The sequence below is a fragment of the Misgurnus anguillicaudatus genome, chromosome 1, assembly GCF_027580225.2.
Source record: "Misgurnus anguillicaudatus chromosome 1, ASM2758022v2, whole genome shotgun sequence".
Taxonomy (NCBI): Eukaryota; Metazoa; Chordata; class Actinopteri; order Cypriniformes; family Cobitidae; genus Misgurnus; species Misgurnus anguillicaudatus.
Window position 1 is genome coordinate 3,066,349 of NC_073337.2, and position 18,284 is coordinate 3,084,632.

At 40.4% G+C, this 18,284-nt stretch overlaps 1 protein-coding gene across 1 annotated transcript; it reads left to right on the top strand.

The window, feature by feature from the left end:
- The first annotated feature begins 598 nt into the window (after positions 1 to 598).
- Positions 599 to 12,327, top strand: LOC141369518 (E3 SUMO-protein ligase ZBED1-like). The gene is made up of 2 exons (XM_073876375.1): positions 599 to 2,101; positions 11,282 to 12,327. The coding sequence occupies exons 1-2, from the start codon at positions 999 to 1,001 to the stop codon at positions 11,943 to 11,945; spliced, it is 1,767 nt and encodes a 588-aa protein (XP_073732476.1). The 5' UTR covers positions 599 to 998; the 3' UTR covers positions 11,946 to 12,327.
- Positions 12,328 to 18,284: the final 5,957 nt, after the last annotated feature.

Genomic DNA, 18,284 nt, shown 5'->3' on the forward strand with positions numbered 1-18,284 from the left:
AACACCACGTTTAGAAGATGTCAGGCTTTGTTGACTTGGAAGTGAGAGGAACGTGTCCTGTTTCAGATTGACTTAAAAGATCCACGATAGGCTTCGGTTAATGCAGCCACACAGTCACTCATCTGCGCAAGAACATGATCTTGCGAGTGAGTCCCACACAGAGCCGCCCGCTCCTGTACGGGTCCTGTGAGTGAACCACTCGCAACACTCTGAGTGACTCAGTCAACAAGAGGAGCCGTGTACGTCCCTCGGTGGCAGATCTTTCCAGCAGCACTGCTGCAGCAGTCCTCGTATTTAAAATTTTTAAACATTTGCAGCTTCTACCCAAAACATTGTGCCAGTCAAATATTGCAACAGATTAGCCTACATGAGTCAGTGGGTTAATAACAAGGCTCGTTTCTCCTAGTCCAGGATTCAAGCTCTGTGTGTTGAGTCACTCTCTGTGTGGATCCCCGAGCCGCCAACCAACTCATTGTCGCGCGCACGCATCCCTTTGTACTCGGACTCAGAGCTGCAGGAAATTACGATCCGGAATAGCAGCTTTTGGCTCACTCGGTACCCCCAGTCGACATTTGGTGATAAACTCGTTGTTGCAAGTTATAGAACCTATGGCAGCTTATGTAGAGTTATTTGTTGTAATTCTGTTGTAAACATTTGAAGAGCTTTGTGTTTGACACAATTTCTCATTTTTAATGCAAAATCTGAGAGGACTCAACTGACTCGGGTTAATGGTCACTAAGGACTCATGGTTCTCGAGTCATTTTAGAGATCAGGTTAAATAATCCGAGTTTCGAGTGACTCGCTCATCACTAATCATTTTCATTCATCTTTTCATTGAGTAGAAAAAATAATTAGGGCTGGTAATTTAACGCGTTAATTAGATTAATTAATTATGAGAAAAAAACACGTTAATATTTTTAACGCATTTAACGCACTGCGCCACGCCCCAGACCTGTACGTACAACGTGCAATAAACTGTAGTGGCGAGTCAATCAAGCATGATGGCCAACGACGACGACACAAATCTGCCTGGCTTTCTAAATGGAAAATTTAAATTCAAAACTCTTTCCAATGGAGCCATTGATAAAACCAAAGTCCTTTGCGTTCTCTGCAATAAGGAATTTGCATACCATTGTAGCAGTTCTAGCATGAAATACCACCTGAACTCAAAACATATTGTGAGTTCTGCAGCTAGCACTACCCCGGATGCTCCAGGGAAGTTTCGCCAAACCACGCTGACTGAGAATCGCCGCAAATTAAGTAAGTCGTCCTCAGAAACACTTACAAATGCAATATCTAAATGGATTGCAATGGACTGTAGGCCTGTTAATATTGTGGAAGACAAGGGGTTAATGGATGCTTTTCGTATTGCGTCTTCCGATACAAGCTACACACTACCGGCGAGATGTACCGTACTTACGAGAATAAATCAGCTGTATGACACCGAAAAACTATCAAAAGAGGAAAAATTGTCTCAAGCACAATATGTTGCTCTGACCGGAGATCACTGGACTTCAGTGAGTAATCACAACTATTTAGGTGTTACTACGCACTTCATTGATCGTAACTGGACACTTCAGTCATTCGCACTAACGGTACTTAAAACAGAGACACGACATTATTCTGATGCATGTGCCGAACAGTTCTTAACAGTGGCAGACAAGTGGAACATTACAGAAAAAGTGACCACCATCGGAACGGACAGCGCTCGAAATATGATTGCAGCAGCAAGAAAACTTCCATTTGATCACATCCCCTGTGCCGCACACATATTGCAGAGGACCATTACCGTTTGCCTCGCGGACAGTGGGTTTGTTGATGCATTGACAAAGTGTCGCAAAATTGTAGGACACTTTAAGCACAGCCCTGCTAACACAGAGGAGCTACATCAGCAACAAACTGCAATCGGACAACAAAAAGAGCAACTGATACAGGACGTTTCGACGAGGTGGAACTCCTCGCTCGATATGATCACACGTCTCTTACGGAATGAAGAGGCTGTTAAGGCAACTTTAGCCCAACAGAAACACAAGTTAGTCATGCTGACTGCTGCTGAATGGGACAAATTGCACAAGCTGGAGACGCTTCTTGAACCATGCAAGTAAGTCTGTCACACATCCATCCCATTTATAGTTGCAGCTGTATTTGTTAAACAGCTAAAATGTCTACAGCTCTCACTGAGAAAGATAAATATGTTTGTTAAACAAAACTTTTTAAAAAATCCATAAAATGACTTTAAAAGTATTTTAAAATCCACCATGTGTTAAATATGCTTATGTCGTGGAATTTTAGCCGCATCAAATAATACTCACTAAGAGTCAAAGTCAAGGATCACACAGACACACTGTCGACAGAATTTTCTTTGTCTGAATTTTATATATTCTGCAGAATAGGCTCTCACTCCCTGGTGCTAGAAGTCTAAACCCAAGAGCCCCGATCACAAGGTTGAACACACATTTATAGTAAGATGCTGAAATACGTACAATCATCCGTTTCTACGTCATTTAGAAGATAGCCTTCAGCTGTCAGTGATTAAGAACATAAACAGTTAAACACAAATCTAGTGAAATCATAAAACGTATGTCTTGTTCTCAGTACATGATGTTTAAGTCCTTGGACATTGTACTTTGCTCAAAAGACAGAAAGAGCATAATTCTGTACGTTAGCAGAAAAACATGATCTCCATATGAATCACAATTTATGAGCTTATGATTGTAATTAAAAAATGAAAAATAGGATGAATAATATGAAAATAAAAGCATAATAAAAGTCCTCCACTACACTCCTCCCTTTTTATGATTTATTCATAACTTCATTTACTGTCATCGTTACGTAGCTCTAGTTATTACCCTTAACCATAGTGTACATAGAGTTCTGTGCAGTTGTAAAAGCAAAAATGCACACACATAATATGATCATGAACCTCATTTTTGAAAGAAGAAAAATAGTTAGTTTTCTTGAAGAAATTGAGCACAGTTAGAGTTGGGGTCGTGAGCCCTTGATGATTCCGGATTGAGCACAGTTAGAGTTAGGGTCGTGATCCCTGAGCACAGTTAGAGTTGGGGTCGTGAGCCCTGAGCACAGTTAGAGTTGGGGTCGTGAGCCCTTGTTGATTAATTTCCTTTGTAGGTTCGGGTTTGGTAGGACCACACGGTGCAGTTGTGCCAAGCTATCCTGATTAAAGATGTCGTGTGCGTGTGTCCAAACCAAACCCAGAATACTGGAGTCGTCCTCCAATACCTTGTGAGCTGTTGCAGTTCTCTCGTGTCGTTCTTCGTATAAACTTGCAGTATACAGGTATCTGTGGTTCCCACCAATACGAAAAAGTGGTCCGTAGCAGTCGACTAGCCGTCCTCCCTTTGGTTTACACCTTGCAGTCCAGGACCAACCCTCCGGCAATGGGCAACGTGCACCCAGGTGGCACGCTCCGCGACCTTCATGGCGGTGTGAGTCGTCAGCAGAACCTGAAATGGCCCCGCCCACCGTCTCGCCTTCCAGGATTTCCTCCTCAGGTTTTTTCACCAAACCGAAATCTCCTGGTTTGATGTTGTGCAAAGGTCCCTCTGCGGGGCGTGGTAGTGCTGCTTTAACCTGTTTTGAGATATTTTGAAGGATAGAAGACATAGAAATACAATACTGCAACATGTGATTTTCATTTCGAAGGGTATCACCTGCCGCCCTGTGTGGTTCCCACCCCATATGTGGGGGTCTTCCAAAAAGTATTTCAAAAGGGGACAATTTAGTTCGGTCTCTGACCCTCATTCTCATGTACATGAGTACCAGTGGTAAGCACTGAACCCAATTCAATTTTGTTTCTTCACACATTCAAACAGTAACGTTTACCTTCTGCTGGTGTCAATTCAATGTAATCCATTATTACATGTGTGAATGGTCCCTCAGGAAATGGGATGCCCCACAGGTGCGGTTTTTACCCCTCTTGCAACATTATTATCCAGACATATATGACAGTTTTCACAATGTCTCTGCGCTACAGGAGAAAAACCCTTTGTGAACCAATTTTGTGCCATGGCTGTCAGCATTCCTCCTTTGGACACGTATTCTAAGCCATGTGTCAACCTAGCAAAATGGGAATAAAAGTGTTTAGGTAAACAAGGTTTTTGATTTGGACCCATCCAAATCCCTTCAGGAGTTTTGGTAGCTCCACGCGATTTCCATAGAGCTATTTCTGTTGGGAGAGAAAATGTTTGCATGCTTATTAGTGACTCCTGTGTAGGGGTGTCACGATTCTCCAAATCCTCGATTCGATTACATTTTCGATTCTAAGGACACGATTCGATTCGATTCTCGATTTTTACATATTTTTTATATGGCATATAATTTAGACAAAAATTATATGCCATTATTTATTATTATTATTATAATACTTTAACATTAACATGCACATTGCACAACTCGCATGGGGGTTTGTGGGCTTCACTTAACGCGAGAGCTTGTAGAGAGAGGATTGCTTCTTGCACACACAGATCGGGCGGATGACGTGACAAAATTTTTTTTTTTATTAAATTCGGTCGACTGCTTGTTATTAGCTGTGTCCTTCTAAGCATGCGACCTCTCTGCCTTTCATAGTGGCAGCCACAGAAGTTCAAGAAAAGAACTGAAATGAGACGGTCTAGCCTTCTGAGGACCCACAATTTGCGTTACCTGCTGCACACGCCCCCAGTAGCGCCCACCGCGCCTGTCAGCAGAAAACTGCGGAGACATTTCTGACTTATTAAAATAAATATTTAATCAGAAAAATATTAATTTATTTTAGAACATATGACACATTGATGTAGATTAATCTATTCAACAGCATATCAAATAATCAACCTAGAAATATACGCAACATAAACAGAATAATATTAACACAAAACATAACTTATAATACTAAAACAGTGACAAGAAAAAGTTTTCTAATAAATACACACTTTTATTTAATAAAGCTTTTAATTGTTTGGGATATCCTCGGCTGTTAAGGATCCATTCGTTGAGGATGCATTTTGACACAGCTCTTATCAACGCCAGCGAAGGAGGAACGTGGCAAACTCAAAAAATGAGAATTAAAAACAAAGGAAATAGAATGTCAGAAAAGGGTTGCCTGGAATAAGTTTTACAAAGTGGTAAATCAGGATGACACCAGTGCAGGCTATGTAATTTGTGCGTTTAATTTAGGCTATTTATTTATTTGTTTTTGTCCCATGTGCGCCGATCGGAGACGGAGTTCACTGCTGATATTCTAGAGCTTTCTAGTCTCGCGGCTGTCATCAGCAGCGTCTTGCATCGCCCAGTCAGCGGATGGCGGGCGGGTGCGGTTTTGAAAACTGGTCAGAAACGGTGCGGATGGATGGTGGACGGATGATGAGTTTTGTTATGCGGTTGCGGATGAAATAATAGTCCATCCGCGCATCTCTAACATGGACTTAATGCACATGGACTTAATGCGTGTGTCTTGGACTCATAGCATCTGAAATAAATCCAGCATCATAAGCAGCTGCGCTTCTCTCTGTCTCAAGTGCATGCGCTCTCGCATCTGTCCGAAGTCTGAACATAAACTAAAGTAGTAATCCTTATGTATTTGTTCAGTTTTATGCGTTTCATGCAAGCTGAGGCAAACTATCCTTTTGTTTAAAATATAACCCGCTGCATCTTTGCGCCTCCCTCACTATCGCGCACGTGCAGAGAGCTGCGCTCTGTCCAAAGTCAGATCACGTAATCCTGTTTATGATATGCATTTCAAGGAGTTGTAGCAATAACTTACATCCCTCGTGTTTAAAATATGATCGCTTTCTGGTGGACAGATGTTTTTAAAGGCATCTCTGAGAGTTTTTTTTCCTCGCTTGCCAAGCCGACCAGACGTGAAATGGGGGCGTGGCAGCATCGACGATCCCATTTTTAATTCGAAGTTCGGAGCTGTGACTTAATTTCGATCGATTTCGATTTAAAATCGAAATCGTGACACCCTTACTCCTGTGCTATTTCAGCTTCCTTTTCCTGGGAAATCTGCGTAAGAGAAAAATCAATGTTAGTAGAAATGAGAGATGCTTGCTTTGCCGCTTCGTCCGCGCGTGCATTGCCTCTCGAGACCACGTCCTGTTCCTTGGTGTGTGCTTTGCATTTACACAAAGCTATTTGAGAAAGGAGTAAAATTTCCTCTAAAAGAGAAACAAGCAGTCAATGTAAATGGTTATAGATTGATTAGTAGCAATTTTACAAGCTTGTGTTAGTGCATGCAATTCAGCCACCTGTGCAGATTTGTGAGGTGGTAAGCATCCGGATTCTACAACTTCAAAGTCAGACACAACTGCCCACCCCACCCTGTTTATACCTCTATCATCTCTGGAAGAGGAAACATCCACAAAATATGTGATGGTGCAATTAGGTATGGGTGTGTCAGCCAGGTCAGGCCTTGGTGTACATACTTCCCGTAGAGCAGACAAACAACAGTGTGGTGTACCTTCATCAGGTGTAGGTAACAATGTCGCCGGGGTTCAGAACTGTACATCTTTCAACTGTGACATTAGACATTTGTAACAATGCACAGGAATAACGCAGCCACCTTGCTGCAGACAAGTGAGATGTGCGCTGTTCAAGCAGTATATGAGACACAGAATGAGGGACCAACAGACGTAGCTGTGCGTAGCCCACAAACTCACTGCTTGCTTGTACTGCTTTCTCTGCAGCTGCCACTGCCCTCAGACATCCCGGTAGGCCCCTGGCCACCGCATCAAGACGACCTGAAAAATATGCCACTGGTCTCAACTTGTCACCGTGTTCTTGCAACAAAACAGATGTCATACAGCCATTTCTTTCATCCACAGTTTGAATAAAAGGTTTTTTAGGATCTGGCAACCCCAAAGTGGGTGCCTGCTGTAATGTCTGTTTTAGTTCCACAAATGCCCTTTCAGCCTTCTCTGTCCATCTTATCTTCTCTGATGGTGCTAAAGGTTTTTCATAAATCATGTCATGCAATGGTTGTTGCATCTCAGAATAGTTAGCAATAAAAGTCCTGCAATAAGATGTCATACCCAAAAATGACATTACTTGTCTCTTTGTAATGGATTTTGGTATGTTAGCTATCGTCTCTATTCTCTTTGGAGAGAGAGACTTACCCATTGGTGTAATTTCGTGTCCTAGAAAGGTTACTTTCTGGACAGAGCACTGTACCTTCTTGGGGTTGACCTTGTGGCCCTCCTCAGCTAGATGAGTGAGCAACCGTATGGTGTTGTCTGTGCACGACTGCTGAGTCGGTGCCGCCACCAAGAGGTCATCCACGTACTGCAATAAAGCAACATCATCATCCAACACAAGTTTCTGTAATGAACAATGCAATGCAAAGTTGTAAATCGTGGGGCTCTCGCTGTACCCCTCAAATGTAAAAGTAAACGAAAACTGGCTATCAGGATGGACAGGAAACACTGAAAGATGCATTTGAAATATCCACTACAGAAAACCACTGGCCGTCAGCTGGTATCTGTGAGAGAATTGTGTAAGGGTTCGGCACGTGTGGTGCCCTTACCCGCACCGCAGCATTTACTGCATTTAGGTATTGAACAAACCTCCACTCTGTGGGCTGACCTGCATCTCTGACCTTTTGTACAGGAAAAATGGGTGTTCTCACAGGTGAGTTTGGGCAGGGAACAATTATCCCTTTCTCCAATAAGGCCTCAAATACTGGCCTTGTTCCCTCAAGCGCCTCCCTTTTCAGAGGGTATTGAGGTTTGCATGGTCTGTAATCACTCTTTGGGGTGATAACTACTGGTTCACACCCTTTAATCAAACCCACATCATATTTATCTTTAGCCCACAGGTAGTCAGGTACTTTGTCAAGAACCTCTTGCGGTAAATCAATGCTAGCACACGTCATGTGTGCTGGCAAAATGTTTTGTAAATTTGAATCTGCAGAAACAGCTTTCTGTATTACAACGCTCTCTCTCTCAGCAATGAAAAAAGAAACACAACTTCTCCTGTGTGCCGTTATCTGCTCTGAGAACTGCACGTTATCTGACAACATTTCCCAATCAACAGCCTCGCTACAGGCCTTTGCAAATTCACCTGCTTTTTCCCATGGCTGACTGGTATTTTTTTTGCAATGGAAACATGGGGTACCGAATTTTCAAAATTTGTTCTTGCTTTTCTGTCAATTTAAACGAGTGCCACACACCATGAGTCATTCCAGCATTTATGGGTTATAGTCAAACCTTCTGTTTTTACAGAGAACCATTTCTATGAGCTGTGCAATGCATGTTATCAGCTGGAATGACCTCGCTGGCTTGTGGCAATCTTATCTTCCCTTCAGCATGCAACTCTTCACTCATACACAGGCCCATTCATACACATACAACATAGACACACACATAGATGACATTCTGGGATCCCAACAAGAAATATTCAGGCCTTGGTTGTTACGTAAGATGCTAGCATTAATTTTACACATCAAATCCCTCCCCATGAGGTTTACCGGACACGCGTCAGATAAGAGGAACATATGCATAAACTCGTTACCGTCATGCATACAACAGAGTGGAGCAGTAAATTCTTCCCTCACTATATGCCCCGTAGCACTCATAGATGAGTTAAACTGCCCACTCAAGGTGACAAATGGGAATTCATCTTTGCGTATGACAGAGTGAGTTGCATCCAGAGTCTACCTATAAACAACAATACCTGTCCCTCAACCATTATTTCTTATCAATATCAAGCAAAGCAAGTCCTTCATTGCATAGAGCATTTCTTTCCCTATCACACACATCAGAAAAAACAGAATTAGCAAGCAGATAATATGGCATTTGAACCGCAGAAAAAACAAGATTGGACTTACCCGCCTCTGTACGATGCTCCCCTTCCCCCTCCTGGCTTCAGTCGCCCCTTTCTTTACACAGTGGCAGGTTTCCCGCGCCCGCTTGGAGTTCCTCTGTCCCTTGAGTTTTCAAGAAATGGAAACATTGGGATTTCAAATGTCCTTTCTTCCCGCAATACCAGCAAACTTTTTCTTTTGGGTCTTCCGGCCACTGCTTTCCTCTCCTCTTCTCCCTTTCTTTCTGCTGTCCGTTGTCTCGGAAACGTTGTCCTTGCGAAGAGAAATTTCGCTGGTTGTGTTGTGGCTGTGTCCATTCTCCTATCTTGGCAAAAGCTAAAGATAACTGTTGGTCCGCCTTTCTCTGCTTTTTTCATTTGTCTTCATCTAGCAGGCGTTCAGCGTGCAGAGAATGTGTGACAACCTCGCCCAGTTTTCCCGACTCCCACCCAATGCAGGTTTGTTTTACCTTTGCTGAAATGTCAGGTTGAAGTCCTCCCAGGAACATCTGCTTGAGATAAGATTCCCATGATGTTACGTCTCCCGTGTTGATGTTTACTCCCTCTGGTTTCAACATTCCTGAGCATTGTTCAAATACGGTAGTTAAACGATTCAGATATTCTTCAACCGGTTCATCGGGCTTTTGCTTAGTTTGAGTCAGTCTCTGAGTGTTTACTGTTACCGGGTAGATGTCCTTGAGGGCCTTTGCGATTTGTTCCACAGCATTTCGATAAGGCAGGTTGTGGTCGTGGTTCCAGTCAGGGTGTGTGGGTGCGCTGTCATCAGGCCATTTCTCCGTCATTTTCGTTCCCAGCCGGAAACCGTGTCTCTTTTCCAGGATCTTTTTCACTTCCTGGATTCTGGGTGAATAAGTTCGACAAAACTGAATTAATTCTTCGGCCATTACTGTTCCTCCTACCTCAACAGGGGAAAAGTGTCCTCCCATCTCCTGTATTTCCTGCCATCCATAGGGCCTGTACACCAGCATCGGTTGACCTTCCGGCCCTGCGACTTGAATCATGGGTGCTTGAATGCTGGATTTAGCTGTTTGTCTGGTGAACGGCTTCTCTGCTGTTTCCTTAGGCCTTGCCTCCCGTTCCTTCTTTATCTGAACATCATCTTTGTTCTGATTCTGGTCCACGTGGCAGTTCTTGCATCGGCGGTGGCGGGGGTGCAATCAGGTAGTGCTTGTCGTGCTGGCTTTTGTATCTGTGCGGCTTGTTGAGCTGGTCGTTGTATCTGTGCGATTTGTTGAGCAGGTGGTGGTGGAGGGCGACGTTGTGGAGGGGGTTGGAGGTCATCGTCCAGAAGCGGTACCCTTGTGTATTGGAAATGTACCCCAGGTGGGGTACGTGCAGGTGCATAGGGAGAAGGAAAAAACAGAAAGTTAGGTTCATCATGTAATGAATCTGATGTAGGAAAACATTTGATTAATGTTTAGCTCTGACTTAGTCTGAGTCAGTTTGTCCTTGGTCTTTATCTTACTCTGTGCTCTCATTTCTCTGCCATCCGCAATGATTTTTCCCTTAATAAAATGAGTGCTTTTACACTCAGTGTTCCTTTAGGAGGAAAATCATACCTTTTCTCCCAGATTTTACGCTTTCCAACGCCCCCGTGCCCTTTGATTTGATCACTCGAGCATACACACCATTTTCCAGATCCATTGACTTTGTACTCCCTTTCGAATTACCCTGACCCATGGTCATGAACGAAATAACGCTTACCGTATTATCTATTCAGATGCCACCACAACGGTTCTTTTCCAGATTCCGTCAGCTTTGACTCCAGAAATGGTTGAGACTCTCCCTTCCCTTAGGCCTGGGGTACGGAGCCCGAGACCTCTCGTCTCAGGGGTGATCAGTCAGTCTCTCCCAAACCTTCTGGAGTCTTCAGCTGTGGAATCCCATCCTCGTCGCCATTATTGTCGTGGAATTTTAGCCGCATCAAATAATACTCACTAAGAGTCAAAGTCAAGGATCACACAGACACACTGTCGACAGAATTTTCTGTGTCTGAATTTTATATATTCTGCAGAATAGGCTCTCACTCCCTGGTGCTAGAAGTCTAAACCCAAGAGCCCCGATCACAAGGTTGAACACACATTTATAGTAAGATGCTGAAATACGTACAATCATCCGTTTCTACGTCATTTAGAAGATAGCCTTCAGCTGTCAGTGATTAAGAACATAAACAGTTAAACACAAATCTAGTGAAATCATACAACGTATGTCTTGTTCTCAGTACATGATGTTTAAGTCCTTGGACATTGTACTTTGCTCAAAAGACAGAAAGAGCATAATTCTGTACGTTAGCAGAAAAACATGATCTCCATATGAATCACGATTTATGAGCTTATGATTGTAATTAAAAAATGAAAAATAGGATGAATAATATGAAAATAAAAGCATAATAAAAGTCCTCCACTACACTTATTTTAGCCTATGTACTGAAATTTATTGTTATTGACCTTGTTATCTTCCACCTCAGGTATGTGACTGAACTCCTTGGGGGTGAAACCTATGTTTCATGCTCTGTGGTGCTGCCTGCATTCTGCCACCTTAACCATGTAATGAGGGTCTCTGATGATGATCCAGCATATGTGGCAAGGTTCAAGACTGCCTTTAAGAAAGACCTTGCTGAACGCCAAGCTGTCATAAACAATGAATGGCTGAAACTTTCATCAGCTCTTGACCCACGTTTTAAGGACCTAAAGTGCATGGCAAGAGGAGAGAGAGAACAGGTGTGGTCCAGCCTTGAAAAAATACTACAAGAGGCAGAACCCAGCACACATACTCCACAACCCAGTGAAGAACATGAGCCAGCTAAGAAAAGGAAAATCCTTCTGCTGGGTTCAGAGTCAGACTCGGAATCAGAAGAAGAAAATCATGTTAGCAATGCACTACAAAACTACAGAGCTCAACCCATTATTGAGATGGATAAGTGTCCTTTAGAGTGGTGGTCAGTTAATGCAGAGGCCCATATTAAACTGTCTGCCTTAGCTCGCAAATATTTGGCCACGCCTGCAACCACTGTACCATGCAAAAGACTTTTTTCACTGGCGGGCAACATTGTGCAAAAGAAAAGGGCATCTTTAAACTCAGAAAATGTAAACAAATTAGTTTGTCTAAGCAACTGGTTGAAGGAGAAATAAGAAATTAAGAGACAGGCTAAAAAAGACGGTTAAGGCCATTGTCGCCTAAGTGATAGATAGGCTTGTGTTTATTAAAAATGTTACAGCCCTTGTAGCCCGAGTAGGCTTATGTTCAATATTAAAAAAATGTTACAGCCATTTTAGTTTGAGTTGATAGGCTTGTGTTAAAAAATGTAAACATTATGGCTATTGTAGCCTAAGTGATAGTATTAAAAAAAAAATGTTACAGCCATTGTAGCCTGGGTAATAGGCTTGTGTTCAATAATTAAAAAAATGTTATGGCCATTGTAACCTAAATGATAGGTTTGTGTTAAATAAAAAACCCTGCTTTTTGTTAATGGATCAGTCTTCATTAAACACAATTATTTTAAATGACATTTTGGGGTAAATTCTCAATGAATATTTACGTGCAATGAAATGTGATTAATTAGATTAATTAATTGCCACATCATGTAATTAATTAGATTAAAATTTTTATTCGTTTACCAGCCCTAAAAATAATGCTTTGTTGCTGTTTATAATTGCTGCCTGTAGAGGGCGTTGAGCGCTATTGCTTCTAGTTGATGAACTGGGCGAGTCAGAGTCAATTAAACATTGTCCATGACTGCAGCCAGTACTCCGGTTTCACAGTGTCTCTTATTATTACCTTACAGGTGAGCAAAAACTGCTTTACACTAATGTAAAACACTGTGCTTCAAAGTATGTGTTTATTTCTGTTAGATGACTGAGAAATACTGTTATTAAGACACATTGAGCATTACTGGGTTATGTATTAGACATAAGATGTATGAATAGGTGAATGTAAAGTGAAATATGATAAAATATACATGTGAAAAGTGTTCATGGACGTTTTAAAAGAGTTTATAATGTTGATTGTTATCGGATGATAAAGTTTGAGTGAGTTTAAAAGGCGTTTGCAACTGAAAGTATCTCGAGCCAAAATGGCTGTGTAAGCATGAGTGAGTCAGAGCCAAAATGGCGACGTACATGTAAAACACGAGGATAATGTGAAGCAAAATGCAATTTTCATTTGTGACAGTTTAGAAAATGAAAACAATGTCTTGTGAATGTTGTTATGATGTGAACAATATGATATTTGGTTAAAAACTCGGATTAAAATGATTATGATTAAAATGTAACTACTCTCATTGAAATATGTTAATGTTGTTAATGCATTGAAATGATGATGATTTAAATGTTGGTTTTGTAACAAAGTTTTTCATATTTTGATATACATTTTGAATGATCTGCAAATGTTCACAGTTAACATTTTGGAGTATGTTGAACACATTTATTAAGACATTTGCACTTGTGATTTATGTCACTGTTTAAATGCACATGTTTTGTAAAGTGTTTTATATTTGACTTTAATGAACACTATTTCTATGAGAGTCAATTAAACATTGTCCATGACTGCAGCCAGTACTCCGGTTTCACAGTGTCTCTTATTATTACCTTACAGTGCTGGCCAGTGTGGTACATTCAACTTACTCCCTCAGGCTTTGAGGAGGGTAACAATTGCTTTTCTGCATTTTTAGACATATTATTGTAATATCTGAAAGTGTAATTGGTGCTCTTTTTAAAGTGCCCATATTATGACTGCTTTTCCACAAGTTAAATAGGTGTATGAGTTCCATAAAGCATGTTTCAAAAGTTGTTTGCTCAAAATAGCTTGTAGGAAAAGATTGTTACCCATCTCTAGTAGCCTCTGTTTCAGTGCATTTCAGATTGTGCTGTTTTGAGGTGGTCATTACATATTTATGAGCTGCTGCTCCTTTGATCACGCCCCACTACTAACGTCATGTGCGTGTGCATAGTGATATCGTGAGCAGTACAGACCATACTGTGTTATTATTTTATATATTATTATTATTATTAACGGTTTATGTTGCCAACAGACAAATCAAGCAGAAAAGTATCACTAATAAGTACACTCCAGGAGAAGAAACTCATCATGACACACAAAGATTCCAGAGTAAATTGTGATGTAGCAGTCTCAACAATACACTCGTTTTCCCTGGACAATACTAACATATTCCCGTTATAAAACATTTTCAAACGTATTATTTTCGCAAATGACAGAAATTTAGACCCGGCAGGGGATGTATACTGCTTGTGGGCCGTGGGCTACGTGCCCAAGGTTCCCACCACTCCTTTCAGAGATCAGGTGGTAAGCCTGCAAGCGCTGGCGCAGGAGGAGGCAGACCCAGCCATAGCTTTGTTATGTCTATGTAAGCGCACTGCTGTTGTACATCGACAGAGCACAAAGCTTCAGGACCTCAGACCAGCTCTTTGTCTATTACGGTGGTCAGCAAAAAGGGAAAGCTGTCACAAAGCAGAGAATGTCAGACTGGATAGTGGACACCATTGCCCTTGCATATCAAATGCAAGGGCACCCATGCCCATTTAACTTAAAAGCTCATTCTACGAGAAGTGTGGCATCATTTTGAGCTTTCACTTGTGGTTTCTTGCTGATAGACATCTGCAGAGCTGCTGGCTGGGCGAAACCTAAAACATTCACTAGATTCTAAAGTGTTCGGGTCGAGCTACTTTCCTCTTGTGTTCTCTCCTCAAACCGGTGAAACACTGAGCACCGGCTCGGGTGCCAGCTTGCAGCACCTTTTTGGTGCTACACAGTAATGCCATTATAAAGCTAATTTAGTGCCATAAATGCTTTACAAAAAGATTGGTACTCCTCCACTAGCCTGGCTCTGCCCTCCTACGGTTTTCCGCTTAATTTTCATTTAGCTTCAGAACAACGTCTGGGACTGCTGTGTAGAGTTTCGTTTTCTCCGGCAATAATCTGCAGGTCCAATCAGCGAACAGCGGGGAGTGGCTAAGAACGCAGACGTTGAGGTTGTGCGCCAGACTGAGTAACATACGTCACGACCAAACATTAGCGATTTGTTATGGCAGATTCAGAGTGACTCTGGGCAGATCCATTAGTTTTAAACTTCAACAGAGGACCCTTCTTAACGGAAGTAACGCTTTGCAATGGAGCGTGGCCAGACTCTCTGTACAAATAAAATGAATGTACGAGAGTCTGGTTGCACCAGGCTAACTCCTCCACCGCATTGGCGGCCAATGTTGCAGAGCATGTTGTGGTTTTCCTTTTGGGTTCTTTAAGAATAAAATACTCAAGCCGTAGGTTTCATTTTCAAAAGAAAGACTTTTATTAACCAGCAAAATAAAAGCGGAGCAGTCCTGCAAAAACTCCAAGACTCACTGAAGTCTCCTCCTATACAGCATTTATTTAAGCCTGTCTTCGCACGCAATCCTATTCCCAATGGTTTGTAACATGAAGAAACATATGGTTTATATCATATAGAAACACATGGTGGTTACATTCCTGGGACTGTAGGTCTTTTGTTCCTACCCCTGCAATGCATGCTGGTAATTTTCCATATAGAAAAACATAAAAACATAATGGTAAAGTAACTGGTTATATCCATATAGAAAAACATAATGGTAAAGTATTTGATACACATATTCGGATTAAAACAAACCACTTCATTCCCCGCTCTGAGGCTTTCCTAGCCTCAGATTTCCTGTTTATTTATTTTAATCCGGAGTGTCGTTTCATAACTCAGTGTCTCAGTTATTACTATATATTGTGACTAAAGAAAGCCACTGTACATTACCAATTACCAAATTATGCCACTGCACTTCGAACTATGGACAATAAGAGCAAACATCTTTCCATTCTTGTTTTGTCTTTGAATGTAAAAGTAAAAGAACTTAAATGTCCCTCTTTATAAACAGTTTAAAAATGTGTGTGTAATTGGTTCTGCACCTGCTGTTGGTTGTCACAGTCAGTGCCGCTGCTAGCCATTTTGGTGCCCTAAGCATAATTCCTTTATAATGCCCCCCACCCTGACCCTGAGAAAAAAAACTTTGTTTTTGCCAGTTTAACTTTTTACAAACATATAACTTAAAAGCAGAAAGTAAAATCTTCAGTTTTAGCCAACACACACTAATTTGAACGTGCAAACTTTTATAGAATAGCAATAGAAAAAAATTAGCAAACTTAAATAGGATAACAAAATAAAAAAAATAATCAAAATAATCCAGACATGTTTTTCCCAGGTACAATGTCACTTTAAATAAATTACATTAAATAAATATCAATAAGTAAACAAGAATACCCAATATTCTTAAATAAAACAAAGATTTAGAGAACTAAGTGTCACAGTAATGTTTGCTTCATATCATACATACATGATGACATTTTATATTTATATATATTTAACAGTCAGGAATTGTTAGCCTACCATGTGCACTGACTGCTAACGTTAACTTTTACTGAGAAAGTATTAACCACCGTCACGACAAAATAAACTACTGCTCAATATCTAAAGAAACGTAGTAAAGAAAGTAACAGCTGGCGTCAGTTATTTGTAAAATGCATATGCATAGGTAATGTTTTACAGTAAAATCTCAATTTAACTTGCACTAAAGTTATAAATTATAACAACATAGTTTGTTTGCAAACATTGATGTCAGCACAGCATTAGCAGCTGCTGCAGCCCATGCACATTTCCCTTATTAGGATGGATTAAACATGATGGACTTACCTGCAAGTGATGCACGCGCATCATCCCCCAGTTTTTTCTTTTTTCCGATCCTGACTCCTGCTGTCTTTTCGGGGCCATTTTTAAAACTTGCCTACTGACTGGCCGTTTCTCAATCCGAAGGCTGCAGCCTGCGCAAGGTCGCATATGCAGGCTGCATACGTCATCAAGCCTGGTTTATTTCAGTTAACTGAACATTACATTATCAAGTCATAAGCATATTACAATCATTTACTATTAACTAAGAATATAAGTCAACTTAATAAGCGTTTATATTACGAAATAAGAAAGTTTCGATGACGTATCCAGCTAGAAATGCGACCTCTGGAGGCTGCAGCCTTCGGATTGAGAAACGGCCTCTGTCAAACTTCATCAGGCGCCCGCGCGATCAACCGGCACGGACCATCAAAGGCTGGGGGGCATACTTTCTATACTAGAGCAATTAAATTATGTCGTTTCCCCTTTTTTTGTAACATATACATGGATAAAAATTGCCTGATAATATTTCTATAGGCTAATGAAATTCTATCAGCATTATAATTTTTTTTCATTAGGCTTAGTTTTGGTGCCCTATCAGCACCTGGTGCCCTACGCACAGCGCGTGATGCGCGTTATGGGAGCGGCGGGGCTGGTCACAGTTATGTAGAATATATTGTAAAGTTAAAAGTAAACAAAATAAAAGCAAAGAAAACTAAAAAGCAAATAAAACAAATGACTGAAAATAAAAACAAAAAGTAAAGCATGACAAATAAGAAATATTTGTTTCAATACAAGTACATCTTATTCCTCCTCTTCATCATCATCATCAGAAGTACTTGAATACCGATCTCCTAGTTGTAAATTCAATATTGTTTTGTAACGTAAGACCTAATAACATTCTTTATTGGTAACCTTATTGGTAACCTTAATAATCTACTTTTGATTGTAGTACTGTACATAATTTATTTCTTTTGTATTTTTATTCCGACAAAACTTTATTAAATTCCTTATTTAGCTTAGTCCCATACCTTAATGTAATTTGGCACTTATTTGGTTAATCGACAGAATCTACATATAATTTTATGATTAATTGTTTTGTTCATCCTTTAATGAGGATTTTAAATTCCCTTCTATTATAGTGATTTCCTTTTATTGTAGTGGTTTTGTAGTACCTTTTCTCTCCCTTCTAATGATAACGAGGTCAAACGTTTTCTTTTTCTAAAAATCCAAAATAATTCTCCAAACGATATTGTTTCATCCTCATATAAATTCATTGTATATGTTGCTATGATTGTAATATTATCAAATAGCATTTCTCTTTCACTTTTACACCTTAAGCTAGACTTTTTGATGTCTTCATAATACATCTAGAGTTTTTGTAGTTGATTTATTCAAAATTTCTATTATAAAGCATTTCCTATTGAATTTCTAAGTCTATAATTCCATAAGGCTTACATTTTCTTGTACTGTACCATTCTGAAATCTCTATCTTTCCTTTTTCTATGTTAATGTTTTTGTTAACATACTAACATTGACAAAAATTATCAAATTGTGGCCTACAAAATATATCCTTAAACTCACAATTTCCCAAAAGACCTAAATATTTATCCAGACAAGTTGACCTTAACTTTTTCTCTAATCCATAAGAATTCTTGTTGAATTTATCACCTTTATCATATATATGTGGACTTGAAAATGTTATTATCTTATTAAATACTGATTTAGTTTAGAGCATAAAAAACAACTTTGTAAACCTATTTCTTTGATATTAAATATTGTCCATTTGTAT

Excerpts from the sequence above, each read along its gene's own strand:
- LOC141369518 (XM_073876375.1), top strand. The coding sequence starts at position 999 with ATGATGGCCAACGACGACGACACAAATCTGCCTGGCTTTCTAAATGGA. Across the intron at positions 2,102-11,281 it reads ACGCTTCTTGAACCATGCAA|GTATGTGACTGAACTCCTTG; the intron begins GTAAGTCTGTCA and ends CTTCCACCTCAG.